At 50.3% G+C, this 21,760-nt stretch overlaps 5 protein-coding genes across 5 annotated transcripts; 2 read left to right on the top strand and 3 right to left on the bottom strand.

Moving 5' to 3' along the window:
- Positions 1-564: 564 nt before the first annotated feature.
- N7517_006114 (putative plasma membrane phosphate transporter Pho87) lies at positions 565-5,684 on the bottom strand (the record flags this gene model as incomplete). Its single annotated transcript, XM_056723844.1, has 8 exons — positions 565-710; positions 767-1,889; positions 1,946-3,149; positions 3,293-3,706; positions 4,012-4,022; positions 4,408-4,815; positions 4,881-5,267; positions 5,355-5,684. The coding sequence occupies 8 exons, from the start codon at positions 5,682-5,684 to the stop codon at positions 565-567; spliced, it is 4,023 nt and encodes a 1,340-aa protein (XP_056580094.1).
- A 1,171-nt stretch (positions 5,685-6,855) lies between these two features.
- On the bottom strand, positions 6,856-15,445 carry N7517_006113 (guanine nucleotide exchange factor DCK1; the record flags this gene model as incomplete). Its single annotated transcript, XM_056723843.1, has 3 exons — positions 6,856-7,806; positions 7,924-8,381; positions 9,094-15,445. The coding sequence occupies 3 exons, from the start codon at positions 15,443-15,445 to the stop codon at positions 6,856-6,858; spliced, it is 7,761 nt and encodes a 2,586-aa protein (XP_056580093.1).
- Positions 15,446-17,487: 2,042 nt separating this feature from the next.
- N7517_006112 (amidohydrolase 2) lies at positions 17,488-17,853 on the bottom strand (the record flags this gene model as incomplete). Its single annotated transcript, XM_056723842.1, has 1 exon — positions 17,488-17,853. One exon carries the CDS (start codon positions 17,851-17,853, stop codon positions 17,488-17,490), a length of 366 nt encoding a protein of 121 aa, XP_056580092.1.
- A 429-nt stretch (positions 17,854-18,282) lies between these two features.
- N7517_006111 (mitochondrial DNA replication protein) lies at positions 18,283-19,062 on the top strand (the record flags this gene model as incomplete). Its single annotated transcript, XM_056723841.1, has 3 exons — positions 18,283-18,391; positions 18,418-18,797; positions 18,853-19,062. 3 exons carry the CDS (start codon positions 18,283-18,285, stop codon positions 19,060-19,062), a joined length of 699 nt encoding a protein of 232 aa, XP_056580091.1.
- Positions 19,063-20,322: 1,260 nt separating this feature from the next.
- N7517_006110 (oxidoreductase) lies at positions 20,323-21,350 on the top strand (the record flags this gene model as incomplete). The annotated part of the gene is made up of 3 exons (XM_056723840.1): positions 20,323-20,407; positions 20,459-20,701; positions 20,755-21,350. The coding sequence occupies 3 exons, from the start codon at positions 20,323-20,325 to the stop codon at positions 21,348-21,350; spliced, it is 924 nt and encodes a 307-aa protein (XP_056580090.1).
- Between the last annotated feature and the right edge of the window lie 410 nt (positions 21,351-21,760).

The raw sequence follows: 21,760 nt of genomic DNA, 5'->3' as shown, positions 1-21,760 counted from the left end.
CATTTTTATGTCCATTTCTTTTTTTTTTTTGTCTCTTGTCTTTTGTCTTTGCTAGGTCATCTCCCTAGATCTGGCCTGGTGTCTTGCGGTGTACAGTACTTTAGCCTTTCTTATAAAGTATCTGGGTCTGGAGAATTGGAATAATGAACTAAGCTTTTGTGTTATTTTTCTTCGCATACATTGTAAGCGCAGCATAAAACAGGGAAACACCTTACACAGAATATCCTCTTAGTCGTCATGCAGGTGTACATCTTTTGAAATTGGCTTACAAGTCCTCAAGTCGGACAGGTGTAACTATCCCCATACTTGATTGAAGAATGAAAATATATGCAATGAACACTGGGGATAACCCATCTAGCTATCTATTATCATTTGTGCAAAAATCCACCCCCAGAAAACCAACAAGAAGAATAAATACAGGTGAAGACACAGAAAAGAGTAGTCCCAAACACAAAACACAAGATGATTCGTACATTTCATATATTCTCTTCTCCTTTGCATCGTATATGAACCGATCTAACCAAAAACTGCAACTCTTTTTGGTGTCACGAGACCACTCTATACCTACAATCCCGCAACATACATCAGTCCATATCCAAGCGTGATAATCACCACAAAGGCCATAAGACTGGCCGGGATGCCGCGAGTAAGGAAATGGCGGACTTGGAGGTATCGCTGGCCTGTGGTGGGTACTTCGGTCATGATAGCAGCTAAGAGAAACAAGTTAGCAGAGAGCTCAGCACAAGCTAGGGGAAGAAGAACATACTCATATTAGGGAATCCACTGGTGGGCAAAGCCATCGCAACGGAGCACATCAACGCACTTGCCATAACCAACAAGTTGGGGTGAGGGTCCTCCATGCTAACCCCGATCTGGCGGACAAGCGGCAGGATGATGAGGGCGGCGACGGTGTGCGAGATGAAGGTGGCCATGACAAGGATGAGAGAGCAGAAGACTATTAGGACGCTGTACAGACTGAGGTTCTCGACGCGGGCGGTGATTCCCATGGCAATTGTGTGTAGCAAGCCGGATGAGGTGACGGCCTTGCCTAGACACAGACCACCGGCTGCGAGGATGATGATTGTCCAGAGGAAGTTGTTGAAGTCCTCTTTGTTGAGGATGCCGGTGCCGAAGAAGAGGACGAGAGGGATGATAGCGATGACGCCCATGTCGCCGAAGATGTGTTCGAGTTGGTGGCTGGTGCACCAGAGGATGATTGTCAGGATTGTGACGATGGTAATGAAGGACTGCATTCCGGTCCAGCGGTCCTTGACGGGGCGGAAGGCCATGACGGTTGTGTTGCGGCCCGGACGGAATGTCACCAGCAGCAGAACCCAGATGAGGAGAATGGAGATGATGCAGACAGGCAGTGCGATGAAGAACCATGTGCCCCAGCCGATGACGGGGTCCATGTTCTGCAGGGCAATGATGTTCTGGGGCGAGGCAATCGGGGATGCGGCACCGCCGACATTGGCGGCTAATGCGATACCCAGAACGAGTGCCTTGGCAAAGTCGGACTCGGGAGGCATGTTGCGCAGCAAAGGCTGGATGATCGAGTAGCAGAGCACGGGAGAAGCAACGTTACTGATCCACATGCTCAGGAACATGCTCACAAACATGTTGGTCAAGAGAACCACAGATGGCTTGGATCCAGCTTTGCTGAGCACGAACATGGCCATGCGCCGTGCGATATCGTACTTGGACAGCGCCGCTGCGATCGAGAAGCCACCCAGGAGCAGCATAATCACAGGAGTCCACATCGCTGCGAACACCTTGCCGACTGATTCCTTGGGTCCCAGTCGCGTCTGAGCCTCATCGTCTGACCGCATGATGCCTAGAGTCACGACCAGGAAGGGGATAAGAAGCGAAGTGACGAACAGCGGAATAGCCTATCACTTGATGTTAGCATTCAATGTGAGCAAATAAACAATCAATTATCTCATACCTCAGTGGCCCACAAAATACTAACGAGGACCAACATAGCCAAGCAGTTTTGCTCCTCGGGAGTGTCCATTATCTTCACAGAAAGCATTGTGATGAAGATGGCTACACTAAATATCAGCGTGCCAAAGCTCAAGCTGCAGAGCCACGACGGGAACTGGAAACGACCCAGCGGCGTCGATACCTCCTGAGTGCGGATCTCGTTCTTGTCACCCTGGCGCCGTGCAGTGGCCGGGTCCTCATCACCGCCCAGTAGGGTCCGACGAATACCAACATTGGCAGCCTGCGCACGACGTTCGATTTCGATCATCTCACGCCAGACAGTGTTCCGCTCCCAGACAACATGCTCACGCAGATGCAGACGCAGCTCGCGTCTAGCAAACTGCCTGTTGTTCTTCGTGACGATGCCCGCGTACACACCCTCCACGTTTTCGATATGCTGATCGATGGCAGCCATGGTGCTTTCGGTGAAAGGGACCGCGGTATGGACAACAGTGGCTAGGTAGTCTCGGCGCAAGCTGCGGTCCAAGGTTTTGTCATACTTCTTCAGGGCCTTGGCGAAACCAGTCTTGTTCAGCTCGATGAAGGAGCGAAGTTCGCAGAGTGAGACGTAGCATTCGATCAGGCGCTTCTTCAACGATATACCGGTGTTGTAAAGAGCGAGGAAGTCCTCGTCGTTGAAGTGCGACTCATGCGGTTCTCGGGTGGTCGGCGCTCCAAAGTAGGAGTCTGCCATATCACCGTGCTGATCGTCCGTGTTAGACTCGCCATCGGTCGACTGCAGCAATCTCCGGCGCTGCGGGAGGACTGTCGGGGATCGGTCGTCGTCGCTATCGCCGCCTTCTCCTTCATCGTCCGCCATCGAGTCATTGCTCATAGCACTGGGCCGGCGGTGCGGGATCGCGGTATTCCCGTTTCCGCGACGGGAGCTTGCCTTGATGATTGTCTCACTGACGGGGTCCATATTGACACCGTCTGTCTCGGAAAGATATACATCGGCGTCTCTGATGAGCTCATCCGCGAGTTCAAAAATCTCCGCCTCCTTCTTCTTGTAGAAGGAACAAATCTTATCCATCTCAACGTCAAGAGCCCGTTTAAAGATTGCATCCGGGTTACTCGGTTCAATCCCACCCAGCAGCGGAGCGGCCTCTACATCTGTGGTGGACGGTCCATCAATGCGATTGACCTGTTTCTCAAGGGTGTAGATCCTAGTCGCGATGCAACGTTAGCACAATAATTAAAACAATTATCCGACCCGGTCAGTCACGCATCGATCTTGTGCAATGTGACACCAATTCCGATTTCCGAATCACCAGTCACAACGACCCGACGATTGAACAAGCCAACTTACAATTTCTTCAAATTGCTATAGGCGATGTAATTCGAGCTCCAATCGGGCACAGCGTTAAACTGCACACTATGCGAGAACTTCATCTTTTCGGAATCCGGATCGACGATCCCGTGCGATGCGTTATGAGCGCGACGTCGGAGAGCCTCAGCCCAGAACCTAAGAGGGGAGCCCTCGGGACGAAGCTCGTCGAGCTCTAATCCCTCCTGCGACTCTCTAAAACTGGTATCAAAGCCCAGCGGCGAATTGGCGGCAGGGTCAGACCGCCTGTCGCTATCTTGATATTCGTCTGAGTGGGCGCGGCCAGATGCGCTGGTGGTTGCTGTGTGGATGGTAGGGTTGTAGTCGACAAGTTCAATGGAATCGTGGCGCAACGTAGGAGCCACCGTCAATGGAGGAGGCCGGAGGGTAGTCGGCCTAGGTCAATAGAGAGAGAGGCAAGGCCGAAGGGAATGTAGTGGGCTCTATTGTGGTGGGGGGGGTCGCAAAGAGGGCCGAAAAGTCTGGGTCAGCTGGAGCTTGGGGTTGCACTGGGCAATGGTCGAGTCGGTAATGATATAACGCGACACTCCACTGATCGAGAATGTATCGTATGTCTGGTTGGAATCTACCCCGAGACTGTAAATATGTAAAATATTGAATGTCTTGGGGGGCCTTTTTTTCCCTTCAACTTCAGGAATAGTTGCGCTGCTGGAGCTAAGCTGTAATTAGGTAAGCGGTACTGTGAGGGGACCTATCCGACAATGTTACGAAGTAGAGCACAGAGAACAAGGTTATATGCAGTACGAAGTATAGCAATTGATATGGGTAAGTTTTTTTCAGGGCAGGTGGCCTATAATAGAAAATGTAGACTAGGGAGTAAGCCATACCTATATAGGGCAATGAAATGATACCAAGAGATCCCAAGCCACATTAAAAACTCAAGTCGCGTGTCAAATTCCAGGGGTCCAAATTGTATAATTCAGTTCGGAGAATCAAGCCCATGAAGAATAAATGTCAATTTTTTTTTTGACCAGACTATATAAATGTACATATGCAGAAGTGCTCAGAGATACAAGACAAACCCCAAAACCCAGATAGAAGAAATACAAGCCAAGAAGGCAAATTTAGCGACGAACGTTAGTATTCAAGTTCGCACGACCAGAGATACCAATCTTGTGCTGCTGGTCCCTCTTCTCCCAGACACCGCTACGACCCTCGGCAACAGCCACGACCTCAGCCGCAACGCGGTTCGCAAACAGCGCATCGCGTCGCTTTTCCGACGCATCAATAATCCACTTGATCGCGGTACGGCGACGCTGGCGCAGAGTTAGCGGGTGGGGAATCTGCACGGCAGTACCACCACCAGCGATACCCTTCTGCTGACGGATTCGGAAGAGAGGCGCCACGGAGTCGACGACGAGAGTGAGGTAGAGGACGGGGTCGAGGGGGAGCTGGGATGCAGGGGGAGCGCCGAGGAGACGACGACGGGGGTTAACCTGGGGAGGAGAGGAGGTGCGGAGGTGATCCAGAACGAGAGACATGTTCTAAGTATTCAGTTAGTCAATTTTCCCACACCTAAACCAAAGATAAACGGAAAAGAAAAGCATACCTTCTGCGCCTTGGTCAATTTCCCACTCTCCATCATCATCTTGGTGAACTGATCCTGCATGGTATCGTAGCGCTTGCGGAAGTTCAAGGTCTTAAGGTCCTCGGGAACGACAGGCGGATCGAACTTAAGTCCAGGGTTCTCCTCGAGAGCCTGACCCTGCACCTGCTCAATCATGCTAGCAAGAGCAGCGGTCGCCTCGTCACTAGCGCCCTCGAGTCCAGACATACTAGGAATAAGGTTAGACTCATTGTTAGGCTCAGAGCCCTGCAAATCGTTCATAAGGCTCCGGGCGGAAGTCGAGAACGAGCGCGAGCCACCAGACTTCTTCAATGCATCCCGCATAACCTTCGGCATGTGCTTCATAGCGTCCTTATCGCGGCTGAGGATCTGTTCCAAACACGGTTAACAACCATATCCGATGTCGGCTTCCCAGCCAAGAGCTAGCAATGCCTCGGATTATGCATTCTTGCTCACCTCCTCAACAGGCGTTCCCTGATCCAACTCTGGAGTAGAAGGAATACCATCACAGCGCTTTTCCTTATCCATAATTCGGGAGATCTCGTTGGCCTCCTCGGTGACATCGGGCAGCTGATCGACAGTCGGGAAAGTCTGCTCGTCGGGCTGGGGCTCGACCTTCTTGGGGCCATCGGAGGAGTTCCATCGGCGCTGAATGGGTAGTGACTGGACGGCGCGGAATCGGACGGGGCTGGCGATGCTCCGGGGTGAAGACAGTGCGGGAGTGGTGGATTGGCGCAGGGCCGAGACGGCCTTATTGGCTGTGAAAAGGTTGAGTCGAGGCGCCATGGTTGCAGTTGTGAGAATTGACCCCTGTGCAATTATTGAGACGGGGAGGTCGTGATTAATCTGCCTGTTTTGGGAAGTTTGCGGTCTCGAGCAAATTTCCGGGATACTTATGTAAGCGCCAAGGATTTCGATGTGAGGTCATGAAAAGTACAATGTACAATGGAAACAGGATTGAAGATTCATGGATGCAGGTGGATAATTAGCCTATTATGATTAAAGGGATGAAACTAACTTTGATTCACCTGCCCAGGTCTATGCACGAAGAGAAGACTTTTTTTGCTGATTCCAAGGTCATTCAGCGTAGATATATTTCCGCAAGCTCTAGAGGTCCCAATATCAAACCCCATCTTATATCCTTGAGTTGAGCCATTACACAGTGCTTAGAAGGGATAATGATATCCATTTGAAACATTAGACGTAATAAATACATTATGTGATGTAGGGATGTTAGAAAAATAAAACATTTCCCTCGGAGACTTTCGTGGCCATCATCAATCTTCATCATCAGAGGCTTAACGGGAAAAATCTATCGCTCTAGGCAGTTAATCGGACTCGAAAAATTTGAGCTCGGTATCCCAGGGGTCTGCCGGTGCTACCTTTAGGTAGATGCTGAAGTCCTTGTTGGAACGATATGTGAACGTTTTCCGCCTCTGATACGGCGTCCTTTGGCCTCAGCCACTTAGGAATATTAGAGGTCACCACCTGAGAACCATCTTTGATACCGTTGACAAAGCGCCTATGCCAATAGTAATCTTTGTTAGGATGCCGGAGCTTCGGCATATGCAGAACGCATGCAACCCTGTAGTTACTGTTATCCATGCTTTCCCCAATGTATAAGATGTCGATATAGAATTATCAAGTAATTCGCTTTTAATAGCCAACAAGAATAGTTGGCCGCTTGTGATGTCTTTTCAGATATTCTGTTTAGATGTCTTTTAGAGGCTTGATTTGTAAAAACGAGTTTTCCATGTATAACCTAGAAGTTGTGCATACTTTCAAATACTCGTAGAAGACATGCAATTTTGACTACCAAGGTATGTACTATGAACAAGCATTTTTGACATAGAATACAAGAAAACGGCAGAGATTAGGACAAAACAAAAGAAAAATCCTCACAGAGACGACAGCCGCCCCAACCCGAAAATGAAACCCAAGTCATAGTTGACAACATTTAAATGTTATCAGGGTAAACGTAGAACGCCAAGGCGAGAATGATATACATGCCGAGACACATACCACCCTCGAGGTAATTTGACTTTCCATCCTGAATAAGCAGAGTAACGACCAACCCAGAAATAAAGAATGCAACGGTTTCGAAAGTCTGGAAGTGCAGTGTCATCTCAATACCCATGATCCAGCCCAGGATAACCAAGAACGGAGTAACAAACAGCGCAATCTGCAAGCTGCTACCAATAGCAACTCCAATCGCAAGATCCATCTTATCCTTGTACGCAACCACAACGGCGGTGACGTGTTCCGCGGCATTACCCACAATCGGGATCAGCACTAGTCCAATGAAGGTCTTGCTCATGCCGGTTGTTGTTACGAGGGGGTCGATAGCATCGACTAGGTAATCGGCGCAGATAGAGACGAGGACGGTCACGACGACGAGGACAACGCCTGCAGCCCAGGGGCTGAGAATGCGTTCTTCTTCTTCTTCCTCTTCTTCCTCGGTGCCGGCGATGTTCTCGGTATCGCTGGCATTTGTCTCTTCGAAGAGGTCGGAGTGAGATACCAGCTGGAAGTAGAGGTACATGACGTAGATAAGCAGCAGGATGATAGAGGTGCCGTGTGACAAGATGAGGATGTTGTGCTGCGCGTCCTTCTCCGGATCCATAATGCCCTTGTCCGGATCCGCAATGCTATCTGCATCGTCCTTGGAGACGGGATTATTCTTGATCGCGGCGTAGAGGGTAGCGGGGATGATCAGCGAAGCGGAAGCCACAGCCATGAGCGAAGACATGGTTGATGCAACTGTGCTGTTGAAAGACTGTTCACGGAAACGAAGTCCACCGACGAAGAAGCAGCATCCCAGGACGAGTAGGATGTTAGACAAGATGCTACCGAGCATACTGGCCTGGACGACACGAATTTGATCCTGTCTCAGAGCAATGATACTGACCTATCAAGTAATGCAAATTAGCATCTCAACATTCAATATGTATCATCCACTACGTACGAAGTACATAGCACTGTACATCGGGCATTAATTCTGGGGGTTGAGTCTTGGCAAACTTACAATCAGCTCGACAGCATTTCCAAAAGTAGCATTCATAAGACCGCCAAGCGATTGGCCGAGGGTAGCAGCCAATTCCTCGGTGGCAAAGCTGAGCAACGAAGCGAGGGGAACAATAGCAAAGAAATTGAGCGTAAAGACAGCGGTGGAGTCCCAACCGAGGGCACCGGCGATGATGCCCAAGGGGACGAAGATAAGCAAAACATTAACATAGTCCCGGACGATGGTTTTCCAGGTTAGATGGACGACATGCATGGGCCAGTGAACCCAGACGCGGTTATCCTTGGGGTGGTGGTGATGTTGACCATGATCTGTGTGTTCGTGAGGTGCGATGCCATCGAAGGAGCCACGGTGTGAGGCGAGGAGACCTGATCGCTCATTGGCCAGGGAACCGTTTGTTGAGCTCATTCTTCGTGGGCCGAAGGTGTGGCTTCTGAAGTGGGAGCGGAAGTTTGGGAGAGCTAGATATATTTTCGAGTTAGAGGAATGTTGGATTCCGTTACCGGAACGGAGTGGATATAGGACTTTCACAGAAAGCCGGAAAGGAGCGGATGAGAAGAAAGAAGGGGAAAGGGCTTAGTATATCAACTCACACATTATGGCCAAGCTTCTAAAGTGGTTTGGGCGGAGATTGAGCCACTTTATTTTAGCGACTGTGACCTGAGATTTTCGTGGAAATCAAGGTTAGCACAGCCTTTCAGTCAGGGAATAATGAAGAGAAAGTGGAGAGGCAATTGGTGGATTGTGGCCCAGTCAGTGGAGACAAGAGCTTTGAGATGACGACCCACCAACCTTGGAAACTCCACATCATAGACTATTGAATGTTTTGATTGGTTATAGCTCAATGCCAAGTCTCTACACTGCCACATTCTACGATTGGATGCACGGACAGTAGGTTTAAGAGATCCATGGATAAACTTGGACTTTACCTAATGCACATATACCTAATCCATGGAACTGATAGAAAATAACATTATGTATGGAACTATATAACAAATGGTATAGATCTTATAAACCCTCATAAAAACAGAATACATCAGGGTAAGGTAGTAAATCACATCAAAAGAAAATAAAAAGGAGGGTCAAGACAAAAAAAGAGGTATAAAGGATAGAATCGAAGAAAAAATAAAATAAAAAGGGGGGGGGGGTTTCATTACTCCTCGGGAAGTGCACCATTAGCTTTAAAATCCATCCGACTGCTCTTGCGCCCGACACCCTTGAGCATACTGAAACGACGGAACACCGAATCCCGCATCCCACTATTACTATTGTTGAGAACAGGAGACAACGGCGCCGTCCCATTCGTAGTCGTCAAAGTCACCGCATTACTCTCGCGCGTGACTGGACGCGAATAATCTCGCGTGGACGGGAGCGTCGACCACCCACCGCTGGAGGCGGGCGCAGTCCGGTCTGTAGCGGCAGTGGCAGTAGGGCCACGATGCTGGGAGCCAGCGCGACTGCGACCGTCGTTGGAGCGGGGGACTGCATCACGGGCATTGTGCGCGTTCAGGGAGGTCTGAGAATCATGGGCGACGGACGGCGCGGCGTCATGCTTGTAGGTCTTGTCGCCAAAGAAGCTGCGACGCTTCTCGCTTCGGCCGCCGCGGGAATGGCTGGTGGTGCGGCTGTGGATGGTGGCCGTGTCGTCGTCGATGTTTTCGTCATGTTCACCCACTATCTGGCCCTTGCTGTCGGATGGCTGGATTGTGAAGATGGAGTTGGAGGCGCCGTGGGATCGTTTGAAGGGGTTGATGATGCTGATCCGGTGACTGACAGATTGTCGGTCGGAGCGCTTGCGGGTATGGGCATTGCCTCGGGCTGCGCGGTTGGGATCTTCCGGACTGGCTGACTGCTGGATAGGCATTCGGCGGCTGTCGCCCAAGATGGGGGATTGACGGGCTGTTTGTGTGGGGGTAGGCGAGGAGTACTCCGCCAGAGCTGGCATGAGAGAACCCAGCTCGGGCTCGAAGACATCTTCAAAGCGTCGAAGCAGTTCAGCTTGGGTAGCTTGCTGAGCGGGACGCTGGTAAAGAGACAGTGCGTGTTTGATAGCCAGAGCATGGTCGATGAGTGCAACGGAGAGCGCAGTCTCCATTGGGTCCACAGGCTGCTGTCTTTCTTGTACTCCTCCAGCGTCTTCGTCAACTTCCTCGAGCAGCTTGTTCCTTGCCATCTCCGCATCGGATAGGAACACACGGTACGATGCCACACAGTTCGAGGTTGATGATCTGAGCTCAAGCAGTGATTCCAAGGCTTCAGTCAGATTAGACAGACTAGAATCTTCACCCGATGCAGCACGGCGCCCAATAAGCTGAAGCTCCTGTGTCTTGCGCCACGTGCGCTCAATGGCAGTCTGTAGAGGCGACAGAGCAACCTCCTGAGCAGAAACAATCTCACTACGACGGAGGATATTCGGGAACGCCTCCGAGACAGTGAAAACGAGCTTTTCAACAAATTGCTCACGGACATCCGAGCCGTTCGTGTGTCGTCGTGAGGTGGCAGAGAAACGAGACGGATCCGAGATCAGTAGATGCTCGCGGACAGAGGATGGAACCTTGGGGCGCTGATAGACAGGATGAGACACATCGCGGTATGCGCTGACGGCGTTGATCTGAAGGAACTGGCCTTCGTAGTCAGGAATCTCGCCAGTAGACATGACCTGCGCAGTAGGGTGTTCCCGCTGCATGCGATCCACGAAAGAAGCCATGCGTTCAGTCGGGGAGGCCTCGAAGATGAACTCCTTATCGCGCAGACCGGGAGGAAATCCGAGACCCTTGTAGACAACACGGAAGTAACGCGGGAATTGTTTGCTGCCCTTGGCGATGATGTCGTAGATCCGAGCCATGGAGCTTTGGGCTCGGGAGAGCTTGGCGAAATCCATCGTTGTGTGCTCGTAGTGCGCTGCGAGCTCCTTGTAGCAAGTCAACGCGGGGCCCCAGGCCATTGCATTTTCGAAGTTCTGGATAACGGAGAAGTACAAAGCCTCTCTCCGTTCGAATGCACTTTGAGCTGGGAATGCGGGTCTGAGCAGTTCCGGCAGAGGCTTGGTGAGATCCCATTCGTAGAGGTCGGCGTGGAACTGGAGGGCAAGACCCGCTTCAGTAAAGTTGCCTGCTGCGGCCTGAGCCTCGGCAAGTTCATGAACGTAACGAATAAAGATATCTTCGCGACCCATGTCCTTCATATATTCCATCAGTTTCAGAGCGTGCATACTCTGAATTGAGGCACCGCCTTGAGAAGCCACTAGAAGATCCAAGAGTTCATCGACGGTTCCGACAAGACTCTTGACAGCATTCGACAATAGATCATCGGAGATAGTCTCACCCTCGAACAGATCCAATAGCTCGCCGATGAAAATCTTCTGGCTAACGCTCTCATTCATCTGCTTGGACTTAAATAGGATGTCCAGGCTAGAGATGATCTCCGTTTCAATAATGGAGATATCCTGGTTCAGATCCCATTCACTCAGAATCATCGTCTGCAGTATCTGAACAGCAACATGCCGCAGCCCCTCGTGGACACTGAGACACAGACCAATGATGGGAGGAACCAGGCCGGGAACATACTGGACCTGATAGCCGCCCAGCTTCTTCAAGTTGAAGCGCTCCCTCTCGTCGTCCGTGGTATCCCAACCAATGGCTTCCCAGGTAGACTGCAACAAGTCCGCACCTTGCTCGCGCACATCACCAGCGATCTTCCAGACAGCGCGGCGTTTCTGCTCGGGGAACGTCTCGAGCGCAAGGACGTCGCTAGAGATCACCTTCAACAGAGTTGTGAAGAATGACTCCCACAGCTTGGTATCGAATGTGTCGGCATCATCCGGTGCCGGGAGGAGTTTATCAATTAGCAATACTGCAATATGTTCAAGACTTTTGATAGTCGCGCGGTGGTTGTACACATGTATACTGAACCAGGTCTCGGGATAAGCCTCGCAGTCGAGGATGGAGTTGTGGGCCTCAAGGGTCTGACCGACAAATAGTGCAAGCTCCAATTCCTTCAAGGAGGGAAGCTTGGGAGACGCGATCTTGGAAATGGCAGCCATGAGCGCAGACAGTTCGACCAAAGACTCATCGAAGCTTTGAGGAGTCTTGGCAGTTTTCATCTGGAAGGGGAAAGCCTTGCTGAAAAGCAAAGACAGATATTCCGTTTCCTCTACGCCCTCAGTGGAGATAGCACAGTAAGAGGCGACGATGCTTGGCATGAATCCATAAATCAGAGGTTCTGGCTGGCTGAGCAATTGAGCCACGATGGAGCTGCTCAGTCGCACCTGATCACGATACAAATCTGAGACGCGCGAGGTGGAACCCCAGTATGGAGCCAACCAGCCAATACAGCTGGAGATCAAGGTTCGTCTCTCCTCGCCGGAGGTGAAAACGTCAAATAGGGTATAGTTCTGGATGAGAACCAGCTTATAGAGTATCAACATGCCGGTGACATCCTTGCATGAATCCATGAAACTCAGGGCAATCATAATCATTTCATCTTTGCTCAGGACGTTGGAGAGCTCAGGTAGCCACGTATGGAAATGTTGAACCACCAGTGTTTTGCTGCCCACCAAAGCCGGCGAGGAGTTTTTCATCAGAGTCTCCAGAGCCTTGAAAATGGTATGCATGTCTCTGTTGAAGGTGGATTGGACCGTGGTGATGCCAATACCTTCCTCCTTGGCCTTTTGCTGCTCGCGGGCCTTGATGATGAACTTGAACAGATGACGTCCCACCTTGAAGGCGGCGCGAAGGCTGCGAGACTGCGTACCGTCAGTGGCTGCGTTCAAGAGGCGCAGGTAGCTTCGAATAAGACACGGGGTGACGAATGGGAAGTTGAACTGCTCATCGGCGTAGCGGTCGACCAGCGGGCTTAGGTTGTATCGTCGATCATGAACAATTCCCAGAACAGTGACCAAGTTGTTGAAAATCAAGTTCTCGTATTCTTCATTACCAGCGTTTTCGACCAGGATTCCGAACAGCGCATCGAAGACGCCACTGAGTTGTTTGACAATCTCGATTTCGGGAACAAAGAGCACACGCTTCAAGGTATCCAAGACCTCGTCCACAGGCCGCTCTCGCCAGTTCAGAAGACTCAGAATGACTTGGTCCTGGGAGTACTCTGTGCTGCAGAGGTGGGTCTCAAGGTGCAAAGTGGCCAATGGACCGGTCACAGCTTCATCTTTAGCCGATTCATTCTTGCCGAGCGCGCTCCATGGGAGGCTCAGATAAGCACCCTTTCCATTCTCAATGCTAGATGTCTGCTTGTCATAAGCATGCAACAGCAGAGAATGACGGCCGTCTCTAATGAAAGCCTGCTGGTCCCAAAGGGGCATCCAGGCAAGAGCAAAGGGGAATTCTGGTGCATCTGCAACACTCATCACCATGTGCGAGCCAGGAATTTGTTCCGTGGGAATCTTAAGGCGAATGGTCTGGTTCCAAGGCGAGCCGCGCTGGGTGATTGTAGTGCGCCATGCCGTGTTCGAAGTATTAGAGGACGAAGGGAAGACACATTTGTCTATCCGTGCTCCTTTAGCATCACGCACTTCGAGAGTAAGTTGGAGATTGTGGAGTCCGTTGGTCGCCTGTAGAGGAATTTGACCAGCCTGCGGGTGAGACAGGAGGGCATCTGTGGGGAACACAGCCTGAGATAGCGTCACGTAAATATCGGATCTTGGCTTCGTAGGAGCCTTGGAGAATCCAATGCGCTGCGTCTGTACAACATCGTGCAATATAGTAGGGTTCTGACGGATCAGGAACTCGGCGTCGCTACTGGCAAAGGGCCGCAGGTGGAGGTGTAAACGTGCAGCAGGATCGGCACGCACATACCGGCCGGTGGGACTGGGAAGCAAGGCACGGATCAACTTGTCAAAGCCATCCGTCAGCCCCTCACCGTCTTCCCCGTCTCGACGGGGTGACCAAATGTTGATCACCTGCTCAGCGTCCTTTTCCTGTCGGAGGATCGGTGAGATCTCCAAGATCCCAACGCCAACCGTGCGGATCGCCGAGACCTCCTTCGCTGGGGCGGGTTGAGGGGTGCTTGGCTCTTTGAAGCTGGATGCACTGCTCGATGTTCGTGGAATCCCTTGGGTAATGGGCTTAGATGGCTGCTCGAAGCTCGGTCCACGTTGCTTGGCTGTCCACATCATGCTGCGTCGCGTTCTCAAACTGCCCTTGACCGAGGGTTGAACGCCTCCATTTGGCGTCGCCTTGGTTGGGGTCGGACTGTCTCGTGAGATTGAGGGCCTCGACACAGGAGTGGTATCAGTTGTGGACCGCGTCTCTGGAGCACGAACCCAAGCAACTAGGTAGAGCTGCCGCCCATTCGCGGACCCATCTCCGATATCTGTTGCGGCCAAATCGGTGAACAACGTCTTCAGTTTACTGCCTTGGCCCATGTTGATGAACTTATCCGGAGACGGAATATCTAAGCTAAAGGTCTCGGACAATGGACTGAGTGCACCGGCGTCTGACCGGGAAAACAGCTGGATTCCAATGGTCACTTGGCCCGGCGCATTCCCTGATACCGCGTCGATTTCCAGCAGTAAATGATGGAGTGCTGTAGCATCGGATGTTTGGGTGGGACGGGAGTCGAGCATACTCATCTCGGACTGCAGCTTTGCCAATTGGATCGCAGAGTCGTCACCCGTGAGCAAACGGCCTCTTTGTTCGGGATCGCGAACGATCACGTCCCCGCTAAGCATTTTGTTTGCCTTGACAAGTTTCCAGACTGTCTCGTCCCGCAGTACCTCCTTCTCCTTTCCAGTCAGAACATTGTGTAGCAATTGTCGTCTTGCAAAGTCCAGCTCCTGTACGATGGTTGACATTTCTTCCAACACACCATACCGACGTGCCAACAGCAGTTCATGCAGATTCGTCGAATGCCATTCGCGCAGACACGATGCGATCTCATCGACCAGTGGCTCTGTGAGAGAAGTCGGAGTTTCATCACCGATTTTCAGCATCGGGACCGGGGCAGCAGGTTTGGGCGCATCGGGGTCGCGAGGAGCAAAGGAGACAGGTGTATGCGGGATTGACCCCGTCGGCCATCGCGGACTTGCCTGGTCCGACCCATCGGACTTGTGAATAATAATCTGGGACGGCTTTCCCTTTTTCGCAAAGACAACGTCGGACACCTCACCAGCAGCCTGGAAGTCACTGACGGAATAAGCCATACTATTTCGGGACATGAAGTCTCCATCCCAGCCGGACAGTGTCAGTCGATCAATGCTTTTCCGATCGGCATTGAGCAATGCTTTATATCCATCACCGTCGCCCAGGACCTCTCTAATCTCAACGCAGTTCCGCGGGAAGATACCGGAGAACACTCGAGCTTCGAGAGTTTGACCCTGGGTACTTGTCAAGCCGGCCAGCAACGAGGGCGGCGCGACCAAATAGCCTCGGCACCACTCGCCATCCTTCCCTCCTTGTTCAATTATGTAGAGCTCATCGCCCAGCTCCAATGGTAGATCTGCCGGAGAAGAGGGATTGAAGGGGTATATGGCCACGGCAAAGGCAATGCGAGGCAGCGGCCGCCAGGGCATGGCTGTGTTGTGAATCGACGCGATTAGAGCTCGGCCAGTCCCCGCAAATGGGTCTCCGATCGCAAGGTTCGCGGGAAGGGATTGCGGTGTGGATCAGGTTCGAGGAATGTTTCGATCAATCGAAGGCCACATGCAATGGGGGGGATTCAAGGTCCCGGGAATAACGAGAGGAATGCGGGAGTTTTGAGGAATGTTATGCGAGTAACGATCTAGAGCATGATTAGAGAGGCGCATGGACCAAGTGATTTTGCCCTGTCGGAAAGCGAGGAAAGAGAGAACAGAGATTTGGTCTCTACAAAAAAGACGAAGTCTGGAGTTGCAATTGAGTATCCGTGCCCCCCTTGACATTTTGGTGGAGACGCAATTTAGAGCCGTGGGGAAGACTCACCGTAAAAAAAAAAAAAAACACACACACGGTAAATCTGAAGAAAAAAAAATAAAAATTAGAAAAGAAAATAGAAATATCACAGAGAGAGAGAGAGAGAGAGAGAGGACTTGAAAGGAGAACATTAAAATCGATCGAAGATCACTCCCCACATCTCTCTCTCTCTTTTAACCAAAGTTGAACTTTCGGAGGATAACTGCTTGACCTTGCTTCATATGCCGTTAGCTACATGTCCAAGGACTTTTTAAGATTACATCTCCTAACAGATAAAACAATAATTGAACCATTCATTCCTATTCGCCTAACACCATGTACAATGTGATAGATCCTCCTACTCCATAGTACTCCGTACCTATCCCCCTGAAACCACCCCCGAACGGTGGGTCAACACCAATGAGAAGATCTAATCTTTTATAAGATGCAGGAGTCTGCTTATACTGATGTCTTTTCAGTAGTCTTTGTAGTGAGTAGTCTTCTCAGATATCCTTTTTAGATCTCCTTTCTTTTTGGCACCCCCTTAGATGTATAGGTCTTGGCGTTGGGTTACTAATCGTCTCGCCAACTGGCGCGCACCGAAATGTTGAATTTCCATTTTCACCATCTACTTGATATCCAAGAAGCCATTCAAAAGAATTCTAAATACTAGGAATTAAACTCATCATGTTGGGCTAAACCGATTGAACCGATTGAGCCGACCACGAAACTATTCTGCAGAGGTGGAACGTACATACAGGACTTGTATGTGCAATATACCGTCTAGAAACAGCCGAAATGAAATGGGTTCCATTAGAGCCATATTAGTTGATCGTTAGCTACGCCGCGCTCCCAATTCTTAAGGATGGGCGAGTTGGGCGCGAAGTCCTGGAAGTATTTGTAACAAGCGAGAGCTACTATTCCTGAAATGACATCGTAAAAGACCCCAAAAAAGACGAAAAGAAAGATTTATGGGAGAAACATAGAAAGTGTGCAAAAAGAGAAGAGCCAAGAGAGTTATCGCAATGTCGTCAGAGTTAATTGACAGGATGTATACTCCTAAGTCTTAAATTCAATCATCTTTACTATATTACTTCTTTACCTCTTTGTGCAAGTCACCAAGTTTGATCCTTATTATGTCTGCCTCATCTTTGATAGAGTCTGTTCGGATTATATCCACCAGCATTTTTCTGTAGCAATTGCTGCCTATCCAGCATTCCAACTGTTCAAGGACAACCGGATTGTCAATGATTCGGAACGACTCTTTCACTTTGAGGGTGTTCTCACTTCGGTTGTGCCCATCTCTCGTGTGTGGCCAATCGCTTCCCCATATAATCTGATCAGGAATCTCTTTGGCAAATGTTTGGATGATGACAGTCATCAAAGGCCGAGGCAGGGCCATCGGACATGCGATACAGGCCTGAAATCTGGACATAGACGCGGGACTGCTTTGCTAGCGATAGGAGCGATTGAAATCCGGGTTGATATATCGACATGGACTTTAGCTCGGAGGGCAATTTGGTTGAACCACGTATACCGCTAAGGTGGTCTGCGATGATCCTGATAGGGAGGTCTAAGATTTTATCGTGGAGACCTAGATAGGGTTAGAAAATACGGTCGCCCTCAGAATTTATATGGCGAGCTCGCGATCCTATAGTTGCCCCGGAATGAAAAGCCGGATGACCTAGCCAGGGAGATATTGAATACGATCGGCAGTACGGAGGAGATCTGCTACCAGTTTGTCGACGTTGACATCTTTTCCGTCTACTTGGAAATTCAGTCGGATTCCACGTACACCGAGGACGTGTATTTCTTTCAGTTGTGCGTCGGTGGTTTTGTCGAGATTCAAAATTGCGATCCCAAAGGCATTGATGTCTCGCTCTTTCAAAGTTTGCAAGGATTGCATCATGACAGTACAGTCGGTTCTGTACGGAGACGGCCGAACGAGCAACAGCGTGCTGTTCTTGGTCTCTGTTGACAGAGTTTTGTAGAACGCGATCAACTTTTTGAGCGGCGCGTCTTCCGGGGGTGTAGGCTCGTTTGGGATCATATTCGCCCAGTGCTGGGTCAAAGACGTGTACGTGGGTATCGAAAGCTCCGCGAGGAAGAAATCCATCAAACAAACATACGCAGGATTTGAGTCACTGCCGTGACTTTTCATTATAATTTGCGATGACATTTTGCTTCCCAGGTAAGACAATGAGGATGTGAATTTCTTGACCCTGCGATGTGACCGCCCATCTGCATTAAGTGCTCGCAAGGAATGCATAGACTCTAAGATAACGATCTAATTACTGGTTTCAACATCATTAGTATGTTGTAGAAGGCTTGACTCCTTCTTTCGGCTTTGCCGACGCGTACCTGTCACTTCGCCGTCGGATCCATCTGATGGACGGGCGGTCTCCTTAGCCGCCTCCTGATATATAATTTGAAGAGATAGAGAAGTTTCAGTCGTAAGTAGTTGGTAAACAGGATAAAAATGTCAGAACTAGCAGCCAAAGCTGTTCTGGTCGCTAAAGATGCCGACGAAAAGCGTCCGATTCCATACCGGAATCTGGCGGTTGGAGCATTGATGAACATACTCCAAGGTGCGTACACAGGTTTGATGCTTCAGCAACATTATGTGGTGTCCTGGGTGGTGTCGGTGGTGGTATTGCTCAGTCTTATCTCACAATGGGAATGACAACATGCATGAAAACAGTCGCGGTAACACGTACCAAGATCGGTGCTCAAGGTGCGAAAGTTCCAGGAACAAGGGAAACCTTCTTCCAGATTCTGCGCGAAAAGGGGATTCGAGGTGTGAACAAAGGCGTCAACGCTGTTGCATTGCGACAAGTCAGCGGTTGGTCATCTAGAATTGGCATCTCTCGCTTTGCGGAGCAAAGTATCCGATCTATCAATGGAAAACCCACGAATGAGAAAATCAACTTTGGCGAAAAAATCCTTGCCTCCACAGTTGGTGGTGCTCTCAGTTGCTGGAATCAGCCATTCGAGGTATTTCCCTCCCACGATGCGCGCAATGTCAATGATCTCTAACTCCCTTTCTTAGGTACTCCGAGTGGAGATGCAATCAATGAAGAATGATCCCACTAGGCTAGCGTCACCAAATATTGTGTCAACATTCAAACACATAATTGCAACCTCGGGCTTGAAGAGCTTGTTCCGCGGTGTGGTCCCGCGCATTGGAGTTGCTGCGTGGGCCACAATTTGTATGGTTGGATTTGGCGACACGGTCAAAGAGATGGTGAGCCGAAAATGAACCTTTGGGTAAAAATCGCTTTATAACACGGTGACTTTTGGTTGCTTCATGTAAATTACTCCCCACGCCCTAGAAATCATCAGAAAGAGGGCAACCGGGGAAGTCGTCGCAATGTCGCCAGATTTAATTGACAGTATGTATGTCTCACTTCTTCGCGTTGTCGGTCGAGATCTCTCTTTGCGGGCTGAGCGTGTCTCTCAAAGGCTCTCATGAGTATCACCATTGCCCCTATAGGATACTCTGACTGTTTTTCACTAACCAAGCTTGTGAACCTGATTCTGCAGCCCTCTCGAGCACCCGTGGCTACCTAGTTATGCCTTGATGAGTTCGTCGAGGGTCGTAGCTAGACTGAATACGCCGTCTAGATGATACAAAAGGATAAATATCCTAGTCAGGGCTGCCCGTTGCTTCCAAGGTTCCAACCCAGGCCAGTCCATGGCACCCCCAACCCAGGTTATTCGGCCTGCTGTGCCATAATATGTGTCTTCCTCGTGTTTGTCTCGTGAGGTTCCGTCTTTGATATTGTCCTCATTCAAGTTTGTTGGGCGTCTCGCAATATCAGAGGGTGTTCACGCTCAGAGGCGTCCGGTCTCCTGCCTCGGCGATCCCACAAACACCGGAGGACAACCCCAGCTTCAGTCTCGAGTAAGACTCGACTTAGAACTCATCGGATGGTTTCAATAGCCCATTTCCCTCTGATTTGCGTGCAGCGAACGGGCGTCGCCAACCGCGGAAACTCTGCGGCCCGGCTCGCAGTGGAGACCAACCGCCTACATACAACATGAGGGGCATCAGCACACGTCTTCCAGTATTTTAGCCCCGAGCCGTGTGTTGGAGGCGCAGAGAGGAAATCCCCACTTGGAGCATGAGGTATTTGTTCGATTGGTCTCGTAGTGAAGGGGGGGCAACTTCGACGAAGGCTCCACTGCGCTTACATTAATCGTAATCGCTACGCCAATCACCCGTAACTAAGGACTAGCTCGTTCAGAGTCGTGATTTGAGTCTGTCCGACGACTGACCCCGATTTCGTCTCGGTAGACCATTCTGCTGGCAACGAAGTTTCGAAGACATTTTACCAAACAAAGCGCCAACTCATAGTGAGCGTCGTCAAAAGTCCGATCAGCTCGACATTCGAGCATCGCAATAGCACTGTGCCCATCAGCAACGGCCATCGGACGGACATTTTCCAGGAGCAACGAGGCAAAATCGATCCTCAACAGAAACAATATCATATTATCGATCCCGTCCCCTCTAAGAGCAATGCTCGAGTGGTTATTTGGCAAGTCATTCCATCCAGAAAAGGATATAGCAAGTGTAGAGGGTAAAGTCATTCTAGTAACTGGTGGTACGTGCAAGCTTAATGATCCCGCTTGTGCTACACTAATGTCAAGTATAGGGAATGCTGGTCTGGGAAAGGAGACAATTTTGCAGCTAGCAAAGCATCATCCGAAGGAAATTTTTCTCGCCGCGAGAACGCAAGAGAAAGCTGAAGATGCCATCCAAGAAATCAAGGAAGCTGTGCCAGATAGCAACATCTCGTACATTAAACTGGACCTCACCTCATTTGCGTCTATAGAAGAGGCAGCAGAGGAGTTCAAGCGCCGTTCTGAGCGACTCGACATTTTGATCAACAATGCTGGTGATTATTCGTGTACTCGGTCTCAGGCTAAAAAACCAATTCAGTTCACGTAGGCATCATGGCAGTACCGTACTCCAAGACCAAGGAGAATTACGAGATACAATTCGGCACGAATCATATGGGCCACGCGCTACTGACCAAACTGCTACTCCCGTCACTACTTTCAACGGCTGACAAGCCAGAATCTGATGTTCGCGTGATCAACCTCACTTCTGAGGCCCACTCTTTTGCACCCGGCATCATCTACGATCAAAACCACCTGGAGTCGTATCACACATTCCGTCGCTATGGTCAATCCAAGCTGGCGAACATCCTCCACGCTCGCGAGTTACAAACGAGATACCCATCTATCACGGCAACGGCTGTTCATCCAGGCATGATATTGACAGATCTGTACACCCCACAGATACAAAGCAACGTTTTCGCCAGATCCGGTTTGCTGCACGCCAGTCTGTTCTTCAATGACGTGGCAAACGGCGCAAAGAATCAGCTTTGGGCTGCTACTGGCCCGAAAAAGGACGTTCGGCAGTCGTACTATTGGAAACCGGTGGGAATTGCTTCGAGGGGAAGTATCTCCTATGCAGAAAACGCAGACCTTGCGCGACAGTTTTGGGATTGGACAGAGGAGCAATTCAAGAAGCACAAGTAGCGACCGGGAGTTCTTGCTTGTTAAGCTAAAGGGGATTAACGCTCTACGAGCATTGAATGAGAGGGATTTGTTATTTATCGCATGTTGACATGGGAGAGACCCGCTCTTTGACCCCATCATGAAGGCCTGTTCAAATGCCGCGCAGCTAAATATACAGCAGCACTTAAGCATGTACACATTTTGCATTTTCCCATCGAGAAGTGCTTCTCCATACTACTTAAATCAGCATCCAAGTTGTTCCCGGCGCTGATCAATGACCAGTGTATGCAGTCCATTCGTAGAAGGAATGGAAGTCGCTCGCTGGCCGCAGCAATGTTTCGTGAGTTTGCCACGCGTGGGCGTGTAAGCCGGCGTGATATTCTCAAAGTCGTACCTAACCAAAATCTAGTGGACATTCTGTCTCTGGTATA

The sequence above is a fragment of the Penicillium concentricum genome (genome assembly GCF_028827145.1).
Source record: "Penicillium concentricum strain IBT 3081 chromosome Unknown utg000002l_segment0_segment0, whole genome shotgun sequence".
Lineage (NCBI taxonomy): Eukaryota > Fungi > Ascomycota > Eurotiomycetes > Eurotiales > Aspergillaceae > Penicillium > Penicillium concentricum.
This window is presented reverse-complemented; position numbering and strand designations above follow the sequence as displayed.